The sequence below is a fragment of the Petaurus breviceps genome, unplaced genomic scaffold, assembly GCF_028583685.1.
Source record: "Petaurus breviceps papuanus isolate PSGF00001 unplaced genomic scaffold, PetGlider_PUasm1.0 90808, whole genome shotgun sequence".
Taxonomy (NCBI): Eukaryota; Metazoa; Chordata; class Mammalia; order Diprotodontia; family Petauridae; genus Petaurus; species Petaurus breviceps.
This window is the reverse complement of record NW_027187349.1, coordinates 292,784-312,880: the sequence shown is the minus strand read 5'-3', so window position 1 is coordinate 312,880 and position 20,097 is coordinate 292,784. Positions and strand designations below refer to the sequence as shown.

The 20,097-nt window shown below is 38.4% G+C and overlaps 1 protein-coding gene across 7 annotated transcripts in view; it reads right to left on the bottom strand.

Annotated features, from left to right (window-relative positions):
* Positions 1-315: 315 nt before the first annotated feature.
* The window catches only part of ARID1B (AT-rich interaction domain 1B), a 214,412-nt gene continuing 194,630 nt past the window's right edge, over positions 316-20,097 (bottom strand). For all 7 annotated transcript variants that reach the window (XM_069070297.1, XM_069070291.1, XM_069070294.1 and 4 more), the window contains 7 exons: positions 19,418-19,556; positions 18,948-19,120; positions 13,448-13,598; positions 10,477-10,573; positions 8,126-8,906; positions 6,066-6,196; positions 316-3,456 (listed from right to left, as the gene is read on the bottom strand). In XM_069070297.1, the coding sequence (XP_068926398.1) occupies positions 1,726-3,456; positions 6,066-6,196; positions 8,126-8,906; positions 10,477-10,573; positions 13,448-13,598; positions 18,948-19,120; positions 19,418-19,556 (3,203 nt within the window). In that variant the 3' untranslated portion in view covers positions 316-1,725. The remainder of the gene's footprint in view (positions 3,457-6,065; positions 6,197-8,125; positions 8,907-10,476; positions 10,574-13,447; positions 13,599-18,947; positions 19,121-19,417; positions 19,557-20,097) is intronic.

Sequence of the window (20,097 nt, the reverse complement as noted above, 5' to 3'; positions counted from 1 at the left end):
CGCTTCCTGAGGCTTTCCTCATCACATTTAAGGATGTAGTGAATATTTCTAAAGTTAGTGGCCATCTCCCTTTGAAACTAATGAGCATCCCAGCTCCACATTATTGATTCAGAAGATGACTGAGCAGTTGAATGATTTGGGAACATCTAACTCACCCCACTAAGAAGCAGGTGACCTTTAAAGGTACTTTCCAGTCTGGTTCTTCAATGAGGGAGTCGGTGGGCATGTTATTGTAATTTTCAATATTTTTTATAACTGGCTTTGTTGCCATGTACATCCTTAAAGAAACCAGAACAGTATTCAAGAACACCCATCACAGTGCTTAACAAGATTTAATGTACATTTATTCTTAACATGTGGAACATATAAAGATTTTATACTGAATAAATGATATTCATTAAGCCAGAGGAAAAGGAGGAATTTACATCAAGTTTTTTTTTCTTTTTTCTTTTTTAACTACATTATCTTGAAATACAAATGTGGATTCTCATCACTGAAAAATCTTTGAAGTTGTGTTTCTTCCTTTTTTCTGTAATATTTCTTTTTTTTTTTTGTCTGTACTGATAACCATTTCCTAAATCAATCCATACGCAACCATTTCCACACCTTGATTCATGAAGCAATTGTGATCGGCTGCTCTCCCGAAATAGAGCATGACTTTATACATACAGAAACTTGTACATTACCCTCGGTTTTTTTTTTGTTTTTGTTTTTTTTTTGTTTTTGTGTTTTTTGTTTTTTTGGAGATATGGCCCTAATGAAAAAAAAAATATATAAAATAAAAATAAAAAATTATTTAAATCTACCATCACTTTGTAGTTACCACATCATGAAAAAGAAACTAAAAACTTTGTACTAAAAAAAAAAAAGAAAAAGAAAAGAAAAAAAATGAGGGTATGTTCAATGTACAACTTCTATATACATCACGGCCCTTAGGCAGTAAAAAAAAATATTTAAAAAATGATTAAAGGAATTGTGAAGAACTGTCATTGTGGAAGGTCAAAGAAAAGAAAGCAGGCATGACAGTAGCGGTGAGGAAGCAATTTATGTTGATCGTCATCAGGTATGTGTTTTCAATCTTAACTTAAAAAACAACAACTGTTTTTGCCCCTAGCCTAATGTAACCATTCTCCTGTGGAGAAACCGATATCATTTCATAGTTTGACTACTGACTGACACATTGCCTTGATCCCTACACCTACATCACTAGAAGTGTCTATTGCACAGAGGTTTGGGTGATGGGATACAGGTATTTTTTACTTTTCTGAAAAAAAAAAAAAAAAAAAAAGACACACAGGAAGTTGGTATGTTGCTTTTCACCTTTTTGTTTCAAGGTGGTGAAGTTTTCCGGTCATATAATGTTTTGCCACAACTTTTTAAGTCACTAATTTGCTTCCCCCCCCCAAAAAAAAGCAATACAAACATGGAAAAGAACACTGAAAAGGAAATCTATGAAAACAAAAAGTGACCTTTGAATGTACTAGACAGCAACTTTGGTTAAAAAAAATAAAATAAAAGGATGTACTTATACACATAGACAGCAAATATTAATTTTATAACTGTTCAAATTAATTTTTTTAATTCCCAATTGGTAAATAGTGAATGGGGCAGAGGAGCAAAGATTTTCTTTTCCTTCTTTCTATGCTGGATAAACAAGAACAGAAAACAGCCAGTTATAGGGGACCCTCTAATCTTCACCCACACATGCTTGGCTTCTCACGTATGTCATAACTGCCCAATCTGAAAGAGTACATCACAGATGACAGAGGCAACCAGAGAGTTCAGGACAGCTGATATCGAGATATCCAGCAAACGGCCCTCGTGCAAAAGGAACTCTGAGCGGTTTTCGTCCACTCTGGCCATGGCCAGCAAGGCCTTGGCCGCCCTGCACATCATGTCTACGCTAGGTGGCTCCAGAGGAGGAGGCTGCATGTGCATGAGGTTATGCTGGCTCTGCTGGTACTGGGCCATAGTGACCCCATCCTCTAGGAAGCTTATCAAGTTTCCGATGCTTCCCTTCTGCACAGCTATCGCCCTTGCTGCTAACGCATCCCCTTGGGCAAGGTTCGATAAGAGCGCCATGGACATTTCTCGGCAGACCGGGTTTTTGCGGTCTCCAACGTACCTAACTAAAGTAGCGTAGAGTTTCTCCTGACGGCTGAATGGAGGGGTGGCCAAGATAAGGTCCACATTATTGTCCTGGATGCTGAGCTTACACAGGGTCTCCAGCACAAGTCTCTGAGGCGACAGCACTGAATTGGGCCCCACAGTGGGAAAGGGATCCTGTGCCTCTGCGGATGGGCACACCATCCAGTGTAGCAAGCCATCCAAAATTGGCAAGCAGATACTCTCTGTGTAAGCAGACAAGTCTAGCTGCCCAGAAATGTTGGCTAATGTGACCAATGTATTATCCCTTAAGACCTCGAGGCAGTCCCACCACCACTCATCCTTGCTGCAGGTCACCCCTTTGTCCTCTTCCTCTTCTTTCTCGTAGGTCTGAGGTGCCCGTTTTCTCTCTGGATGTTCATGGTGAAGAAGAATCAGCTTCCCCAGGATCAGCACCAGGCCTGGATGTTTGGACATTTCGGCGTCATTGCCAGGCACAAAAGACAAGCTACGGACAATATTTGACACACAGATACAGCGCTTGGCCAAAGAGTCCTGCCAGTGGGCAATGGTGCATAGTGGAGTCTCATCTCGGCTCCTTGGCTCGTCCTCAAGCAGCTTAATATTCCGGTGGCTTTTGGCTTCATGTATACCAAAGGGAAATTTACTGCTTTCGGTCTGGTTACTAGGGTTTGAGTCTTCAGGCAACGCTCCAGGCCGAGCTGACAAGACGTCATCGATGGTTGCTATGATGCTTTTCTCTGGATGCTCCTCAAATTCACTTCTTCCTTCCAGGTCTTTCTTTTTTCCCAGGGTGCTGAGGGCAGGAGGCGTCCGCCTGCGAGGAGGAATCTCCATCTTGCTCTCGAAGTGAGTCTGGATATGCTCGGTTGTGTCACCTCCCCCAAGCTGCCAGTGGAGAAGACCACTGTTGAATTCCTGAACACGGCCTAGTTTGTCAGATCGGTCCACAACAAACAGATTATTCTTCTTTACTATCTTTATTGGCAGTTTGTCAAATTTACTTGCTTGCTTTGGCCTCTCTTTTGGATCAACACTGGCATCAGGAGAGGCAAAAACCATGCTCTTATCTTCTGCTCCTGTCTTCTCATCTTCTTCATCTTCTTCCTCCTCATCCTCGTCTTCATCATCATAATAATCAATACATTCAGTTTCTTCGTCCTCCTTCCCAGAGTCATCTGCCAAAGACTGACTGTCATCTTTTTTATTTGCGTTGTGATCAAGTGCTTTTTGACTGGGGTCTCCCACTTCGTATTCCATTAGAATTCCAAAAATGTCAATCAGGCATTTTCTAAAGTACTCTACTAAAAGCTCAAGAAATCCAGATAACTGAGGAAAGAAAGAAGAAAAACAGGAAATGGTGTCATAATGTCCAATTACAACCGAAAGGAAGGATACTTCCCATGGCAATAAATTAAGATTTATGAGAATGTCTCCACATACTCTACAATTTATGGATTGTCTGGCCAGGAGTGGTCAAATACACTGTCAAGGAAAACTAGCTTCCTTAGCTTCTCATAATTATTTGAGTGTTATCTTTAACTTGCTTTTTACCTGTTGCTTACCTTCACAAACTACCCATGTGATAACTTTGCTTCTTTTATGCTCTCCTATTCTCAAAAGGAATGTTGTACACCGCTCTTTTCTTTCTAAATTTATAAATTTTGGTATACATGAAGCCAAAATTTTATATATAAAAATTCTTATTATTGGAATGTGAAGGCTTGGATTTCATAGACTCACTTTCTTAACGTGGTTTCTTCTCTTCTATTACTTATTTTTGCCTTCATTTTTATGGCTATTATTATCATTTTATGATGATTATTTTGCCTCAGGTGCCATAGGTTATCCTAATACAAGCTTTCCCTTAAATTTTTTCTTTTTAAGAGTAGATGATCTTGGCAAAACTGCTGCTTGTAAAAATGGAAAACAAATCAATTCAGGGCCCTGATAAATGAACCAGGAAGTTAGGCAGAATTAGCTTTCATATTTAAGTAACTCTTATATATAACTTCAGTTGGTAGAAATGAACATCGCTAGCTGATAAATACTACTATTTTACTTTAAGCAAAAAATACTACCTCTAGTGAAGTGATGAAAGGTTCCCCCTGGCACAAAAAAAAAATAGTTACAGAAATCACCTGTGCCCTTAACCCCAGATGTTTCACCTCTTTAAATTAAAGTTGAAAGCATAAGTACTGAGAAGAAACACTGTACTGCCTAGGTTTCTAAAGTGGCTAGCTTAGGATATTCTAGAAACAGTATGTGGTTTTTTTTTTAAATGTCAAACTTTATTTTGGGAGGAAAGTGGGGTTACTGATAGAGCAATTTTGGTCATGAAAAGAGATAATCCGAAGTTCGTCCACCATAGGCATGAAATTTGATTATTCTAGTAAAGACGGAATACTATTTATTTTTTCGTACTCATCTACTAAGAGACTTCATGTAATTTTTACATGGTTTTATAAGTAGAGAAAAAGTTATACTTCAGTATTAATCAGTGCCTGGAGTGATTTCAGGAAAAGGAAAGGAGATGCTTTATTTACTACTTCAACTAGAGAATTCAGGAATAAAATGGTTTATCCAGGAGCATGGAATTATTGGTTCATTCCAGCTGTCAAAGAATTACAGGATCTCAGAGTTAGCTGAACGCTCAGGGGTCACTTAGACCAACCCATACTAGACCTTCTACTAACTTCCAACAGGTGGTCAGTTAGCTTATCCTTGCAAATCCCCGAATGAGAGGCAAACTGCCACCTATCGAGGCAGTTCCTTGCATGTTTGAATTTACTTAGGTCTTTTTTTTTTAATGGAGCTTAAATAAGTCTATCAGAAGTTTCCACTAATTGTGTCTATTTCTGAACTCTGGGACAACAGAACTCCTCTTTTTTTTGCATTAACAATCCTTCAAATATTTGAAGAAAATGATGTTTCTGTTAAGATGACCTTTCTATTTTTACTTTACATTTTCCCCATTTCCTTCAAATTCTGTCATATGTCATGATCTCATATGGGGTGTCCCCAGCAAGCAGCAAAACCTATTCATCTTGGGTTTTGTTTGCTTGGATTTTTTTTTTGGTGAGGGGAAGGAGGGAGTTATTTCTAAAATGAACTTTAAAAAAAAAATCAATAGTAGAATATACACCAGATTTGTTTTTTTAGGCACAGGTCACTGATAATACTTTTCTGGCTGCCATACTGAATTTTTTTTCCTTCTTTTTTTGGGGGTGGGGTGAGAGTATGGATTGGTCCTTTCCTGTGTGGTGGTTTTAAGTCTACCAAAATTCTATTTCCCATTTCAATCCTTGACATTGGCAATAACTTTATGTTTTGTTACATTGTGATCAATGCCCTTCTATTGGTTAGTGTCATCAACATTAGCAAATTAGTTGGATGATGTCTGTGTTGACACATTTGTTCTCAGTCTAATAGTTTTGTTTAATTGTCTCTTTGCCCCCCCCCCCCAATTAGTTTGGTAAAAAAAGGTTAAGTACAAGTACAGTTAATCACTCTGGCAAGGCAAATAAACACAAGAAAATGTGTTAATAGTCTTTAATAAAGAAAGCACTAATAGTCAAATAAACAAACTATTAGGTTGAAAACAGAAATGTCAACACAGACATAGTTTACTAAATTGCTGATTGTTAATGAATATTAACCACAACAGAAAGAGGTCAGGATGAGAATTATGAGAAACAGCTATAATTTGAAGAGCCTGAAATTTGTCTCTATCCCATGTTAAGTTAGTATTTTTTGGATTACTGTATTTTATGGCAACCAGGAACAGTGGCTTGTGACAGTGAAGGTGATTAAAAACGCCAGCTGTGCTAGCTATAATTAACCCTGTTATCAATTCCAGCACTATGTATGCATGAGTTAAATCTTGCAGGATTCTCCTTTCAGCCCCCTTTTTTGGGTGTGAGGGCTATTTCTCTTACCTGAGACAGATTGAATGTAGCCACGGTGCTATCATCATAGAGAAGGATATTAATAGTGTCCAACGCCCACGTACTTTCAGCCAAAAGGCCTGATTTCAGGGACATCATCACACGCCATGCCTCAGGAGTTACTGAGAAAAGGCAGAAAATTAACATCAGTGATTGTGATGGTTTAAAAACTAAATGAGCTGAGGGCTAAGAAATGTGAAATGAAGATACAGAATACCGAAGTCAGAATGCTAACAACGCTGACTTCAGAGGCCAGAGTTAAGCCTGCAAGTTTCAGGTTCAAAACTGGGGTGCTGAGCTAGAGAGCACTTTATAGCTCGAATGTGCTTCAAGTATTGTTTTGTAGGCTGAACGTCACCTAAATACTCTTCTCCTGGTAGTAAGTAAATCATGTCTTTCATTTATTCTACTCTTTTTTTCCCCACTATTGGGGGTAGGGTGCTGAAAGGGCATTAATTATGAGATTATTAATGACTTTCTAGTCAACAAATAAGAGTTTCTTGTTGCTTTCTCCTTTTACAAATCCTTGGAGGACTACTAGCTATAGAGAGCGTAAGCAGAGTATACCTTGAATAATACAGGTTCAGCAAATGCATAAGCAGGGTCTACCACGCCTTCCCCCCCCCTTCACTTATAATGAGAAGGTAAGGAATACAAAGAACATTTGGGGGACCCCTGAATTTGTAGAGCCTACTAAATAGAGACAATAGCCTACAACTAATCAGACTAATTAGACATGGCTTAATAAGGTATGGGGCAGTTAGTAGGCACAATGGATATAGTGCTGAGCCTGGAGTTAGGAAGACTTCTCTTTCTCAGTTCAGATCTGGTCTCAGACACTTAGTAGCTGTATTTCTCTGGGCAAATCTCTGCCTCAGTTTCCTCATCTGTGAAATGAGTTAGAGAAGGGAATGGTAAATAATTCCTGTATCTTTGCCAAATCCCAAAAGGGGTTATGACTTATGATGGTTATAAAGTACAGTTCATTGTAAAGGGGCAAGAAGAAAGGATGTGAGATATTAAATCTATGGGGCTTGTGGTAGGCAAAGCCTCACCCAGTATAAGGTGACACCAATCCTTACAACAAGGACAATTAATCTTTGATATAAAATGTTCTCTATTTTAATCTTCCATCACTTTCTAAGAAAGGCTTTTTGTTGTTGTCGATCATTTCAAATAAGTCAAGTTATTTAGAAATATTTTTCCTTGGGGCAGCTAGGTGGTGCAATGAATAGAGTACCGACCCTGAATTCAAATCCAGACTCAGACATGTGACACTTAACTAGCTGTGTGACCTTGGGCAAGTCACTTAACCCCAGTTGTCTTGTCTTCCCCTTTCAAAAACAAAAAAAAGAAATATTTTCCCTTGCCATTTGAGGATACAACACTTTTCCATTTTTGTGTTTATTGTATTTCAAAGAGCCTCATATAAAACTCAGAAAAAATAGTGCGTACACTTAATCATCTAAAACTTTCTACCAGGAATTCAGAGCAGCCTGAACAGGTTAATATTAAAGCCAGAAAGTTGCTTGGCTCATGTATGTGAGTGTGTGTGTGTGTGTGTGTGTGGGGGGTGTCTCATGAATTATATCAATTATTTGTATCACATTATTGAAAATTCTTCTTGTCTTTAGATCTGTTCCTAGGCTGTAAATGAAATTATGGAGTAGTTTTTCCTTTAAAACATCTGGAGTTATTTTCAAGTCTTAATACGCTATTTGATACCGCTATTAAGTAGGTGTTATCATAATATATTTTAAGTAACTTGCCTAAGGTCACCCAGTACTTAAGTAAAAATGCAGAGTCAATAATTCAGTTCCTGACTTGCTGCCTGGTGCTCTAATCACTGAAGCACATGCCATTCACCAATTAAAATGCTATTTTCAGGTTCCCCTTCAGTGTTTCCTTAATTCAGGTTGTTTTTTTTGTCCCAGTGATTCCTTCTGTAAAACACTTCCCTGACACTCAGAAGTGATATGAAGTTTAGGCTTTATCTGAAATTCTAACATAAACTGGGATTAAATATGGAAGAAGACATTTGTAATACTTACCAATATCTTTTGAGGTAATCTTTCGTCTTTGTTTCAAGACAGGTTGTGATGCTTCTACAGACCCTGGAGGAAAGGTGATCTCTCGTCGAATTGGGGGTGGCTGGGGTGGTGGCCCTGTGACCTGTGATGCTGGAACTGTGGGTATGACCTTCTGCATCTTCATGGAGGGCAAGAAGGGAGATTTGCTTGGAGACATGCGGTTCTCTAAGGAGCGCTGGAAGGATGCTGGGCTGGGAGCCCTGGAGATGTGGTTTGGCATCGATGGTGTTGTCTGGTAGGATGACTGAGGTCGAGTGATGGGCTGCATGGAGGCTGAAGATGACATATAAGGCTGCCGTTGGTTGACATGAGAAGGCCACTGGCTCTCGTGGTTTATCCTCTGATCAGGTACCATCATTTCATCAGTGCGGTTCATTCCTGGATAAGGGGGAGCCTGTGCAGGGCCTCCTGGCCCTTGCCTGTTCTGGTATGGATAAGGCATATCATTTCTTGTTGGCCACATATTCTGCTGAGGACCCTCACTTGAGGATGATTGCATGGGGCCACCAATCATCTGAGGAGGTATACCATGTTGCTGCATCTGACCTGGGCCCTGCATTCGTTCTCTGTTGTAAGGATATGGATATTGTCCCTGGATGGGCCTCCTGTCTGGTCCAGAGTAAGTACTGCCATACTGGTTATACATTTCTTGCTGCTGGCTGCCATACTGAACATTATACATATCTCCCTCATGGCGTTTTGCTGGGGGCCCATACATGCCATCCATATGACGTTTGTAGTTCTGAAATTAATTTAAAATAAATTATACAAATGTGCTCTTAGGGAAATAATTACATACATCTACTTTTAAATTATGCAAAGAATAAAAGAAATGATGTAGTAGGAAATTCATGTAAAATAGAGAAAGGGTCCTATAAATATTGAGGAATGAAAATTTATGATTATTTTTTCAATACTAATAATATGCCTGACGAAGATATTTTATAGTACTTGGAGGTTTTAGATATTGAAAACTTCCATGGAAATAAATAAAAAAAATAAAATCAAAATGTGTCCCTTTTATGATGGAATTTCCTAGTGTAACCAATTCACCACAAAAATCTGCGGACATTATTTGCAGGAAAATGTTGGAATAATGATTAACTGATGGTACTTTGGGATTTGAAAAGTGCTATATATACATCATCTCATCAAGGGTGGGCAGGGCAAACTTTGAAGGGTCCCATGATAAAATAAATTCCTAGGCTAAGCTTTCACTTACATATGTGGCTTTAGGTAACTTTTCAGGCTATGCTAACATTACCTAACATGAACATTCCCATAATTATTCCAGCTGGGCAGAACTATCTTTGATCCCATCCAAGTCCATATCATAAATTCCAGTGAAATCCTGGGTTGGTTTTAGTTTCTGAAGGAGCAGGAATAAAACAAGTGGTCCACTTTTCTCTCTAAAGCATTTTCTGGGTCATCCTAATACCTAAGATAGCTTAATATTCTCCTATAGTGATTTTTCATTAGGTTGGTGAACTGCCAGTGTACTCATGATTGTTCTTAGACAATATGTTCTCCTTTTATTTTGGAAATCTAGTTAAGTTAAATTAGTTCAGTAATAAATCACTGTCATATATTTACTCATTAATATTATATAAATGCTAAAAAAAGAAAAAACAAAATGAAAACTCTCTAATTTGCTAAAGACTTTCCAAAAAGATATTTGCATCCTATGAGTGTGAAAAAAAAATCATACTATGAGGTGCACATACCTTCACCATTATTTTTAACTAGCTAAGCAGAAATACCATAAAGTTAAAATAAACTGGAAATAACTGCCTAGCTTTATTCTTATATAGGGGTACTATGGCTATTCAAATGTAAGTTAGATAATTCAATGAATCAATTAAAAAAGTAAAATAAGTTAACCACATTCCAAAGACATTAGCATTTATTATTTCAAACTAGACACTAAAAATTCTATTTGGCACACAGGAAGGATATGGTTTCTGCCTTAAATCCTGAAGTAGATGGGATAGACAAACTTAAGACATGCATTCAAAATACCTGTGTTATAAAATATTATACAATGTGTCAGATATGTTTTAATATGCTTCATGATACTCTCAGTAATATTGATTTTTGAGATTTCAGAATCTCTATGTCTTATGGTGCTGAACATGAAACATACTCCTAATCCTTAAAAAAAAAAGATGTTTAAATATTTTGTTAAATTTTGTAACCTAATCTGGTGAAATATTACTACTAATTAAATGAATCAAGCTTCATGACTGAGGAAATGAGAACCAATCTTTTAAAGGCAGAGGGAGAAGAATGATTCCCCCTCCTTTATGCCTTACCGGTTGCTGTGGATATATTCCAGGCTGGTGTCCTCCATAGGGTGCCTGTCCTGAGGGAGGTCCTTGTCCAGGATATTGCTGTCCATAAGGTTCATGCCTACAATGGTATAATTCAAAGAATACCATCAACTACTAGAGAAGTTTCAGGTCCAGAGAAAAAGAACCAATTCAGTTTTGCAAAACCCAGACTTGCATTCTTTCAATTTCCATACAAAAGTACTTAGCAGCAGCAACACTATTTTTTAGTAAAAGGGACGGGAACACCCATCTCATGTGATGATGCCAAACTCTTGGCATGGCTGCTGGTTAATAGGTGTCACTGGAATACTGGTTGAACAAGCAAGCACCTTGCATGACGCTGGTCGGATTCCTTGGCCTTTGAGCCAAAGCTCCGCCTGCTACATGAATGGATTTGTTACACCAAGGAGTTGTTACATAAGAATTTAACTTGCAACATCCTTAAATGAAGGTAGGAGTAGGAAACAGGGATTCAGGAAACTAAAGAAATGTATACACATACATGCATGTATGTGTATGTACACGCACACACACACACAGAGTTCCTGCTACTCCCTAACAAGGGAGTTCTTATTTTAATAAGTTCCTATTTTCTTAGTAATACATATAAAAATTGCTTCAAATGTTATTGAATTTGCTGACTGTAGTATTCCTTCCCAATACAATGTAAAGATGAAACATTCCATTCCTTAAAAATATCACTAATGAAGCCTGTGCTATTTGGTTCTAATCTGCTTTATTTTAATGTTTAATAAGAAAAACAAGAAAAAGGCACAGGAGAAATTGGCTATTAAGAAAGGAATAGGGCAGGGACAGGGACTGGATAGGAAAGTCCTGGATGAGGAAATGCTCACTGCCAGTGCAAGTTGGCATATTCTCTGAAACTGGTGGTCTCAGAGAATTACCTAGAGCACATACAGGTTAAGTGACTTGTCCAAGATCTCAAAGACACATTTATCTGGATTCAATATAAATTTACAGGCATATTAAGTACCCAATATATCTCAGGCACTGGGGAATACAGTAACCAAAAAAATTAAAACAGTCCTTGCTCTCAAGGAGCTTATATTTTCAACTAGTCTGGGCCAGAAATGATCAGGTTGGTTCAATATTGGATGGTGAGTAGTGGTGAGTTAAGGGGTATTTCTAGGAATAAGGGACAGGAATTCTATTATTAAGGGATAAGTAAACTGCTTTTCTCACCTCCCAACCAAGTGGCAGAAGCCTGTAGATTGACATTTTAAAACTAGGCCAGGTGAAGTTCTTGAAAACACAGTAGAGGAAATAGAAAAAAAAAAGCTTTAGAAAAGCAATGGTATGGAATTCTAAGAGCACCTTTTCACTTTCTAAGGATGGTGAACAGTGTCCTCTAAACCTGCCTGTTCCATCCCAAACTTCCAAACAAACCAATGCAAAGCCCAACATTGTATACCAAATGCTTGCACTTATTAGAACTATAAGGGTTATCTAATGAACACAGATGCTGCAGAGAAATGATCATCCTTATTTGCTAGCTAGGATAACGATTAGAAGGCAAGGTGAGGGTCACTGCTAGTAGGCACTATATCTGTATTGTTTTGAACAGGTGGTCCTATGCTGACTTTTCAATCAGGCTATAATAATTTAATGAGAGATCAGACTTTATACTTTTTATTTCAAGGAAAAATAAGAAGCATTTCTGAGATAAGCCATAGCACAAGTGTGGTTTTACTTAACTAAAAAAGTCTTAATAGCACTTTTCCCCCTCTTAACGCCTCTCCCTCCCCAACACAGAAAAAAATTCTTCATCTAAATTCAAACTGTTGGGCAAGTATAGAATTTATTGACTAGGAGAGGCAATTTTCAAAAAAAGAGGTAACCCATATCTAAATAATGAGCCTTTACAAAGATAACTTTTCTAAGCTTCTATTTTAGTCTGGGAATTAAATTACACTGGGAATTACTTAATTCCCAATGTATTTTTCTCAATAGTTCAACTATGGACTCTTTTCATATTTATTCTGTGCAAAAATACTTTTACTGATCTTTTTATCTTTCAGATACATTTCTTTGAATTACTTTTCTTCTGTAAACATAAAACTAAACCTAGGTAGATATTACAGCTTTCTCTTTTTCAAAGATACCAAGGAAGAAAAGCCTGTGTTCTCTGGCTCCTACTGGACTTTTTATTTAAAACTGGACTCTATGTCAAAGAGGGAGAAGTAGAAAGCTATGGCAAATCCACTTCGAAAAGTTTTCAAACGGCATCTGTGCACCTACAAACATAATCTACAGGTTAATTCTCATTGTAGTTTTCTCAATGCATGGGCACGTCCCAAAACTATTTCAGAAGGAGATGAGAGACTGGGGATGTGGGAGTATAATAAAGAGAGAGGGAGGGAGAGAGAAAGAAAGAGAGGGAGGCAGAGAGAGAGAATTAAAGTTGAAGAATTCTTGCTTTGGTTCACATAAACACAAATTTTTGCAAACTATAGTAATAAATTTCACAGTTACAACAATAAATGAAAACATTTGATAGTTTAGAAATGAAATGATAGTTTTGAGAAATGTGTTTTTTTATTTCAAATAGTAAAGACTGAGTACTTGGAGAGAAGATTTCTAACACATTCAAGCCAAGCGAAGCATATTTTTATAACTTGGGTGGTTTGGCATTTTCATCTACATCAATACACTTGCATTTTAAAGACTGAGGATTCTGCCCAAACACACACATCAGGAGTCAGACCTATGAAGGCAGCTGTCTAACACACCCACGTGTGGATCAACCCTAGGCTGAATGAATGGCCACTCCCTACCTCATTAATTGCCATGGAAACCAGAAACAGTGATCATTACTGGCTCAGTTACCAGAGCTCTTAGTATATGAACTGATGTGTATGGAGAAAAGAAGATTCCTATGAAAGTGTTCTCTGCCTTCACCTTAGGGAAAAACAAGTAAAAAAAAAAAGCTTACCTTCTGTCATAACTGGCTCCGTAGGGAAACTGCTGCCGCTGGCCCATTCCCATGTTGGACATTGCTCCTGCTGGGGCTTGGTTATACATGTCCTGCATTCCACTATTAGGCATCTGTCCTGGTGTCATGAAAGGTTCATTGCTTCCAGACACTACAATATTTTAAAGAAGGAATAATCACTAAAGGAAGGACTGACAACCAAGCACTGATACAAAAAAGTTTCAAGGTGAACTTCCACTACATTTATCAATGAGTTTATAGGAAATAATGTCCAGAACCCTAATAATTCCAGATGAACCATCCTAACAATGATTACTGGTATCTAATGCCAAAATAAAGCAACAATCTTGAGGAAGCAGAATAGGGAATTTGGGTGCAATTAAATTTCAAGTTCAAAATGAGTTTTGGGGACTTGGGTATTTAAAGTGGGGAGAGTTCATGTCATCGGTGGAATCATTCCTGCTCCTGCACCATCCAGGTAGCTGGATACCAATCTATAAGAATCCCTCTGATCTTGAGCCTGGATATCCTAAGGGCTCTGCTAGCTAGTTTCTAAAGTTCCTTGTTGTTTCCATATGTCCCCCTCCCTGCCCACCCCGCCTCCCCTGCTACCCCCATTACACAATCCACGTGGAAGAAGAGCTGCAGGGACAGGCCAGCTGGAGGAATGACCTGGCTTCTCCCTTTCTTGATCATCTCCATACACTTACCCTCTTCACTCACAATGTGGTGAGGAGTATTGCTTAGGGATGCAGATCTCCAGGCCTGAGCACCTGGGTAAATGGAGAACCCCAAATGCAAGTACTTCTGAGGTCTGGTTTCAAGCACACAAGTAGTACTCGGTAGAGGGATTACTAGTCATACTCAAAACAAAGAGCTCCACACCCTTGAGAGGAGTTCTGCAAACACCATGTACAAATTTACTGGCCTATGAAATATAATGGAAAATGAGTAGTACACCCACAGTCGTATTTGTTGATGTCAATGCACCCTTCTCAGTTCGGAGGGAATTAAGAAGTACCACATACCATTTCAAAATTTAGTATCTTCTAAACTAGTATTTTCATTGGAAGAAGACTGTAGGATGAGAATCTATTTTTTAAACAGAGAACAGAGGGATATGTAGGTAGGTATGATTTCTGCCAAGAAGGTAATTTATAAAAAAAGAGAAAGCCTTAAAAAAAATTCATTCTGACCTACTAGATTTATCCAGGTGGTGACCTTTATGGAATCAGGGTAAAGAAAATAGCTACAGAATTAGAGTAATTCCAATTAATGAAAGGAGAAACAATTGTATTTATAACAGAGAGAAGAGTTCCAATTAGGTCAGATATGCAAATTAGCATAGGCCTAGGACCTGAAGGAAATTAGGCCAGACCCAGAAGAAACTAACCTGTAGGCAATTAAGAATTTTAATAAAAATTTTAATTGACCCACAGTATTAATACTGAGCTTTTTCAGTCTATTGATAGTTATTATAAGTATGGGAAGGCCTGATGAAAATTTTCTAAGTTGGTAAAAAAACAAACAAATCTGGAAGCCTAATAAGTTTGAATAACGTACATGACAGAATTCAGCACTCACAACAGTATCTTTCATTATAATATCATATCTCTATACTGTTTTAAGATTTATAAAGGGCTTTTCCTACAACTCCAGTAAATGGTCAGTGCTAGGATTATCTCCATTTTACAGTGAGAAACTGATGCTGCTAACCTGTTTAACTTGATATAGGTGCATTATGTTGCTTCAAGTTAAGTCAAATAGCATCTATTAAGTGCCTACTCTGTGTTGCATGTGCCTACTCTGTGTTAAGCACTGGGGATACAAAGAAAGGTAAAAATATTTTAAAAATACCTGTTCTCAAGGAGCTCACAGTCTAATGGGGGAGGGGAGACAACATACAGCCAACTCTATATACAGATAAATTGGGGGTGGTTTCAGAGAGAAGGCACTAACAGTCAGGAGGATGGGGAAAGGCTTGATACAGAAGGTGGGCCATTAGCTGAGACTCAAAGGAAGCCAAGATGGGGATATTTGGAGGAAGACCCTTCCAGCCTCAGAGGGTCACTGCCAATGGAAATGCCCAGAGCTGAGAGATGGAGTATCTCCAATATGCAACGACCAGTAAGGAGGCTCTAGTGTCACATGCATCACAGAGTACGTAGAGAGACGTAAGGTATTCAAAGACTGAAGAGGTCAGGACATGAAAGGCTTTAAAAACCAAACAAAGGACTTCATAATTGATCCTGAAGTTAATGTTGGAATTTATTGAAAGGGTTTGGGGGTGAGGGGTAGAGTGTTGGGAGTGACCTAATCAGAGCTGCACTTTAGGGAGATCAATTTGACAGCTGAGTGGAGAGAGAGACTTAAGGCAGGAAGATTCACCAAGCATTAGTTCAGGTGTGAAGTGATGAGGGCATGGACCAGGGTGGTGGCAGCGCCAGAAAGAAGGGGGCAGATATGGAGTGGTCACACAGGAAGGAGGAGAACCAGGGAGAGCAGGGTCACAAAAACCTAGAGAGAACAAATACTATATCACTAGAAAAGGCCTCTCAGAACCAAATTGTATTAAACCGCACACACGGTTATATAGCTCTTATCATTTATCAAGTCAAGTTTATTTTGAGGGTATTGTTTGCTCATTTCTAAAATGAGGTGGCTGGAATAAACAGCCTCTGAATTCCCTTCTGCTTCTAGACTGTGGACCTACAAAAACATTTAAATACCTATTATCTCACTATCAACATCATCTTACAGATAGCTGAACACTGAGTTAGAGTGGTTAAGAAACTTGGAAAACAGGGGTGGCCAGGTTGCGCAGTGAGTAAGAGCGCTGGCCCCAGAGTCAGGAGACCTGGGTTCGGTTCCGTCCTCAGATACTTAACACCCACATAAAATAACTGGCCCTGTAACCTTGAACAAGTTACTTAACCCCAATTGCTTTAAAACAAAACAAAAACAAAAAGGAACTTGGAAAACAACACTAAGAACCCAGGGCTCCTGATTTCAGAATCAGGCTTTCTCTATAACAACCTACTGCCTCATTTTTTACAGTAAGACAATATGAAAGACTCCCAGACTTTGGGTGATAACTGTTCTCTCCAGAGCTTGGTAAATTCACTGGTGTACTGTTATAATAAAACTGACATGGGACAGAGGGGGGATGACAGCTTCTATTTCATTTGGGTCAGGGATATGGGCACAATCTAATTAGTAATCTAAGTAGCACTTAAATTTTTAATTTTTTTTAAGTGTGTGTGTGTGAATATTATTTTAATCTGGTCCCAATTATGATGGCAACATATTACATTAAATTATACTTAGATTCTATCTAATTTTTTCTAGATAGGTTATAGTGTGGGACTGAAAATTTTCACCAACCTAAAACTTTGTTAGTAAGGATTTTTCTCTCTAAATAATAAAAAGTATGGGCTTTGTGAAATAAAAGGAATATGAAAATGGTCTGCATGCCCCAATATAGGTAGATAATTCGGTTTAGTTTACAATAAACTCCAACCTAGACTCTCAAAATGTCGCCTACCTACACTTAGCCACTTCTCTTTCTAAAGTCACAGAATTATGTAATTCAGAGAGTTGGAAGGGACCCTAGTAACATCTAGTATAACCTATGCCCCACTATCCATCAATTAACAAGCATTTATTAAGCGCTCGCTAGGTATCAGATACTGCGCTAAATACAAAGACAAAAAGAAAACTGATCCTAGCCTCATGGGACTTACACTATATTTGGGGAGGACTTCAAGTTACTTATGCTATATTCAAAACATACACATAACAAAGTAAGCTGGAGCTTGGGGTCAGAAAAGCTGAAGGAATCAATAAAGGATTTATGTAGACAGTGGTGTTTGAGCTTAGTTTTGAAGGAAAGCAGGGGTTCTAAGAGGCTGGGGTGAGGAGGGATGGGGGATGGCTTCTGCCAAGGCACGATGACAGAAGGCGTTGCTTATGAGGGAGAGTAAGAATGTTAATTTGGTTGGACCACAGAATACATGAAGTGGAATAAGTTATTAAGCTGGAAAGGCAGTCTGGAGTTAGAATGTGAAAGGGTTTCTTAAATGGAAAACTGGGGAATCTGTATTTAGTCCTGGAGGTAATAGGGAACTGCTGGGATTTATAACAAGAAATACAGCTGTATTCACTTTATACAAGAGAGCAGAAGATACATCCCTGTAACAATGCAATTGTAATTGTGGAAAATCAAATCCAACATTCCTACTAATTTACGTTTTAATTTCAGAGATGCTTGATCTTCATTTCTGATTGGTTAGGTAGTAATACCTAACACTTTAGGACTATGTCATTCTGTTCTTCAGACTTGATATGAAGCTATTAATGATCTGTAAAGGAATATTTAAATGCACTAGGGAAGATCTTATTTTTTTTGGTTATTTTTTGCTTTTTGGAGGGAGTAAGGCAGGGCAATTGGGGTTAAGTGACTTGCCCAAGGTCACACGGCTAAGTAAGTGTTAAGTGTCTGAGGCCAGATTTGAACTCAGGTCCTCCTGACTCCAGGGCTGGTGTTCTATTCACTGAGCCACCTATCTGCCCGGAAGATCTGATTTGGAGAAGCATGGAGAAGTGCATTTGAAAAACTAATATCTACTCTCTAATTTTTCTGCTTAAAAAAAAGTCAGTTTTTTTTTTTAAGCAGGTAATACCTATAAGTTAGGAGAGGGCCACAGAACATAATAACTTCCTCTGGAAGCATCTTTCTTAGATGGAAGCTAGAAAGGGGCAGTGACTTGGATGGCCATGCCTTCTCTAGGGCTTACTACATAGCAGTAACTGATGAATACACAGGATATGTGTGTGCATATGTATGTGATTTTAAAAATAGCATTATTTAAATGTTTTATATCTGCTGCTGTTGCTCAGTCATTTTCAGTCACGTCTGACTCTCCATGACCCCATTTTGGGGTTTTCTTGGCAAAGTTACTGGAGTGCTTTGCTAGTCTCTTCTCCAGCTCATTTTACAGAAGGGGAAACCGAGGCAAAAAGCATTAAATGACTTGCCCAGGGTCATACAGGTAGTAGTGTCTGAGACCAGATATGAACTCAGGCAAGCTCAGTGAGCTCTATCCATTGGGCCATCTAGCTGCCACATGTGATTAAAAATATACATTATATAAATGCTTTTTATATATTATATATATACACACACGTGTATATATAAAACATCATATATATACACAACATTCATGTATTTATTATATCAATATATTTTTATGATATAACTACAATTTAGATGTGCATATAAAACATTTTGTATACGTATATATAAAACATATCTACATGTATTTATTATATCAAAATGTTTTTATAATGTAACTACAATTTAGATGTATATGTAAAACACTGTGTGTGTGTGTGTATATATAAAACACCACTTTATTTCCTTTTGAGAGACCTGGTGATGGTGTCTGACAGGAAGATAAAGGATGTGCCCACCACAATGCAGGTTCCATTAAGTATATACCTTTTCTCATTCCACCAAAAGGGTCCTTGTTAGGTTCATAGGGCATCCTTCCCATCATGTCTGGAATGTTCATTCCCTGCTGGTATGGTGCATTTGGTGTCATGGAGTTTCGTTTGGGGAATGAGGAATCACTCACGTCCGAGAAGGGGTCATGCACGCTGACTGCACTGTTCCTAGACAGAGGGAGGAAATGAAAGTTCAATGATAAAGTAGGAATTACCACTGCAATGAATCAGTATAAAATGAACTGTATTTTTAGATACAGAAAATATATCTTCAGAATAGCCCATAGAAACGAATTTTGTAGTTAGCAGCCTTCTAAGAGTCTCCAGGTTAATGCCATGCAAACTTAATTTCTTTCTCTATGGAGGATAGTCTAGGAAAATAAGTAATGAGCTATGAATAGCTTCCTTACAGACAGCAGTGAAATAAAGGAAATTACAGAGGGTAATTTGTGCATCCTAACATACCTGCCACCTGCCATTGGCGTCATCTGTCCATGAGGTGTAGAGGCTGGTGTGGGTGGCTTCAGATCACCTGGAACTTCTGCCATAGAGTTACTACCAGTTGACTGGGGGGTCTGTGGGCCTTGTAAGGATCCTGAATTAGCTGATGGTGGCACCAAGATGAAAGGAGAGGAAAGGCGAGAGATTATCCAATGGGACAGAAACAAGCAATGAAATGAGTTCACAACACTCCTAATGGCATTTCAGTACTTTTTCAACCTCTAGGATTTGCCACCATTAAAAGCTTAGTCATTTCCCCTCTGAATGCTCTATGAAGAGGTAAATGATGCTATTTTAATCTCCAAGCAATGAAATGATAGCTGGAATGAGGGCTCTGACTTTCTTGCTTGCTTTCTCAAAGCTAAAAAGGGAGTCTTGGAAAAAAGTAAATGAACTTTTCCCTACTTCCCTACTGCCCAAATTGAAACAAGTGGAAATAAGACAGGTCACTAAGTTAAACATCATATATCAGATGAGGCTCTGTTTAACATGGAGAGTCATATTTAACTATTGAGGAAAACGACTTTAAGATATCAGAGTAAGAGACCGTATTGTCAGTCAGTGAGGGCTAAAATGGAAATCATTATTTTTACTCAGAAATCTTGAGCAGCATTACACACTTATCTCTGCTGGATGATGTGGGA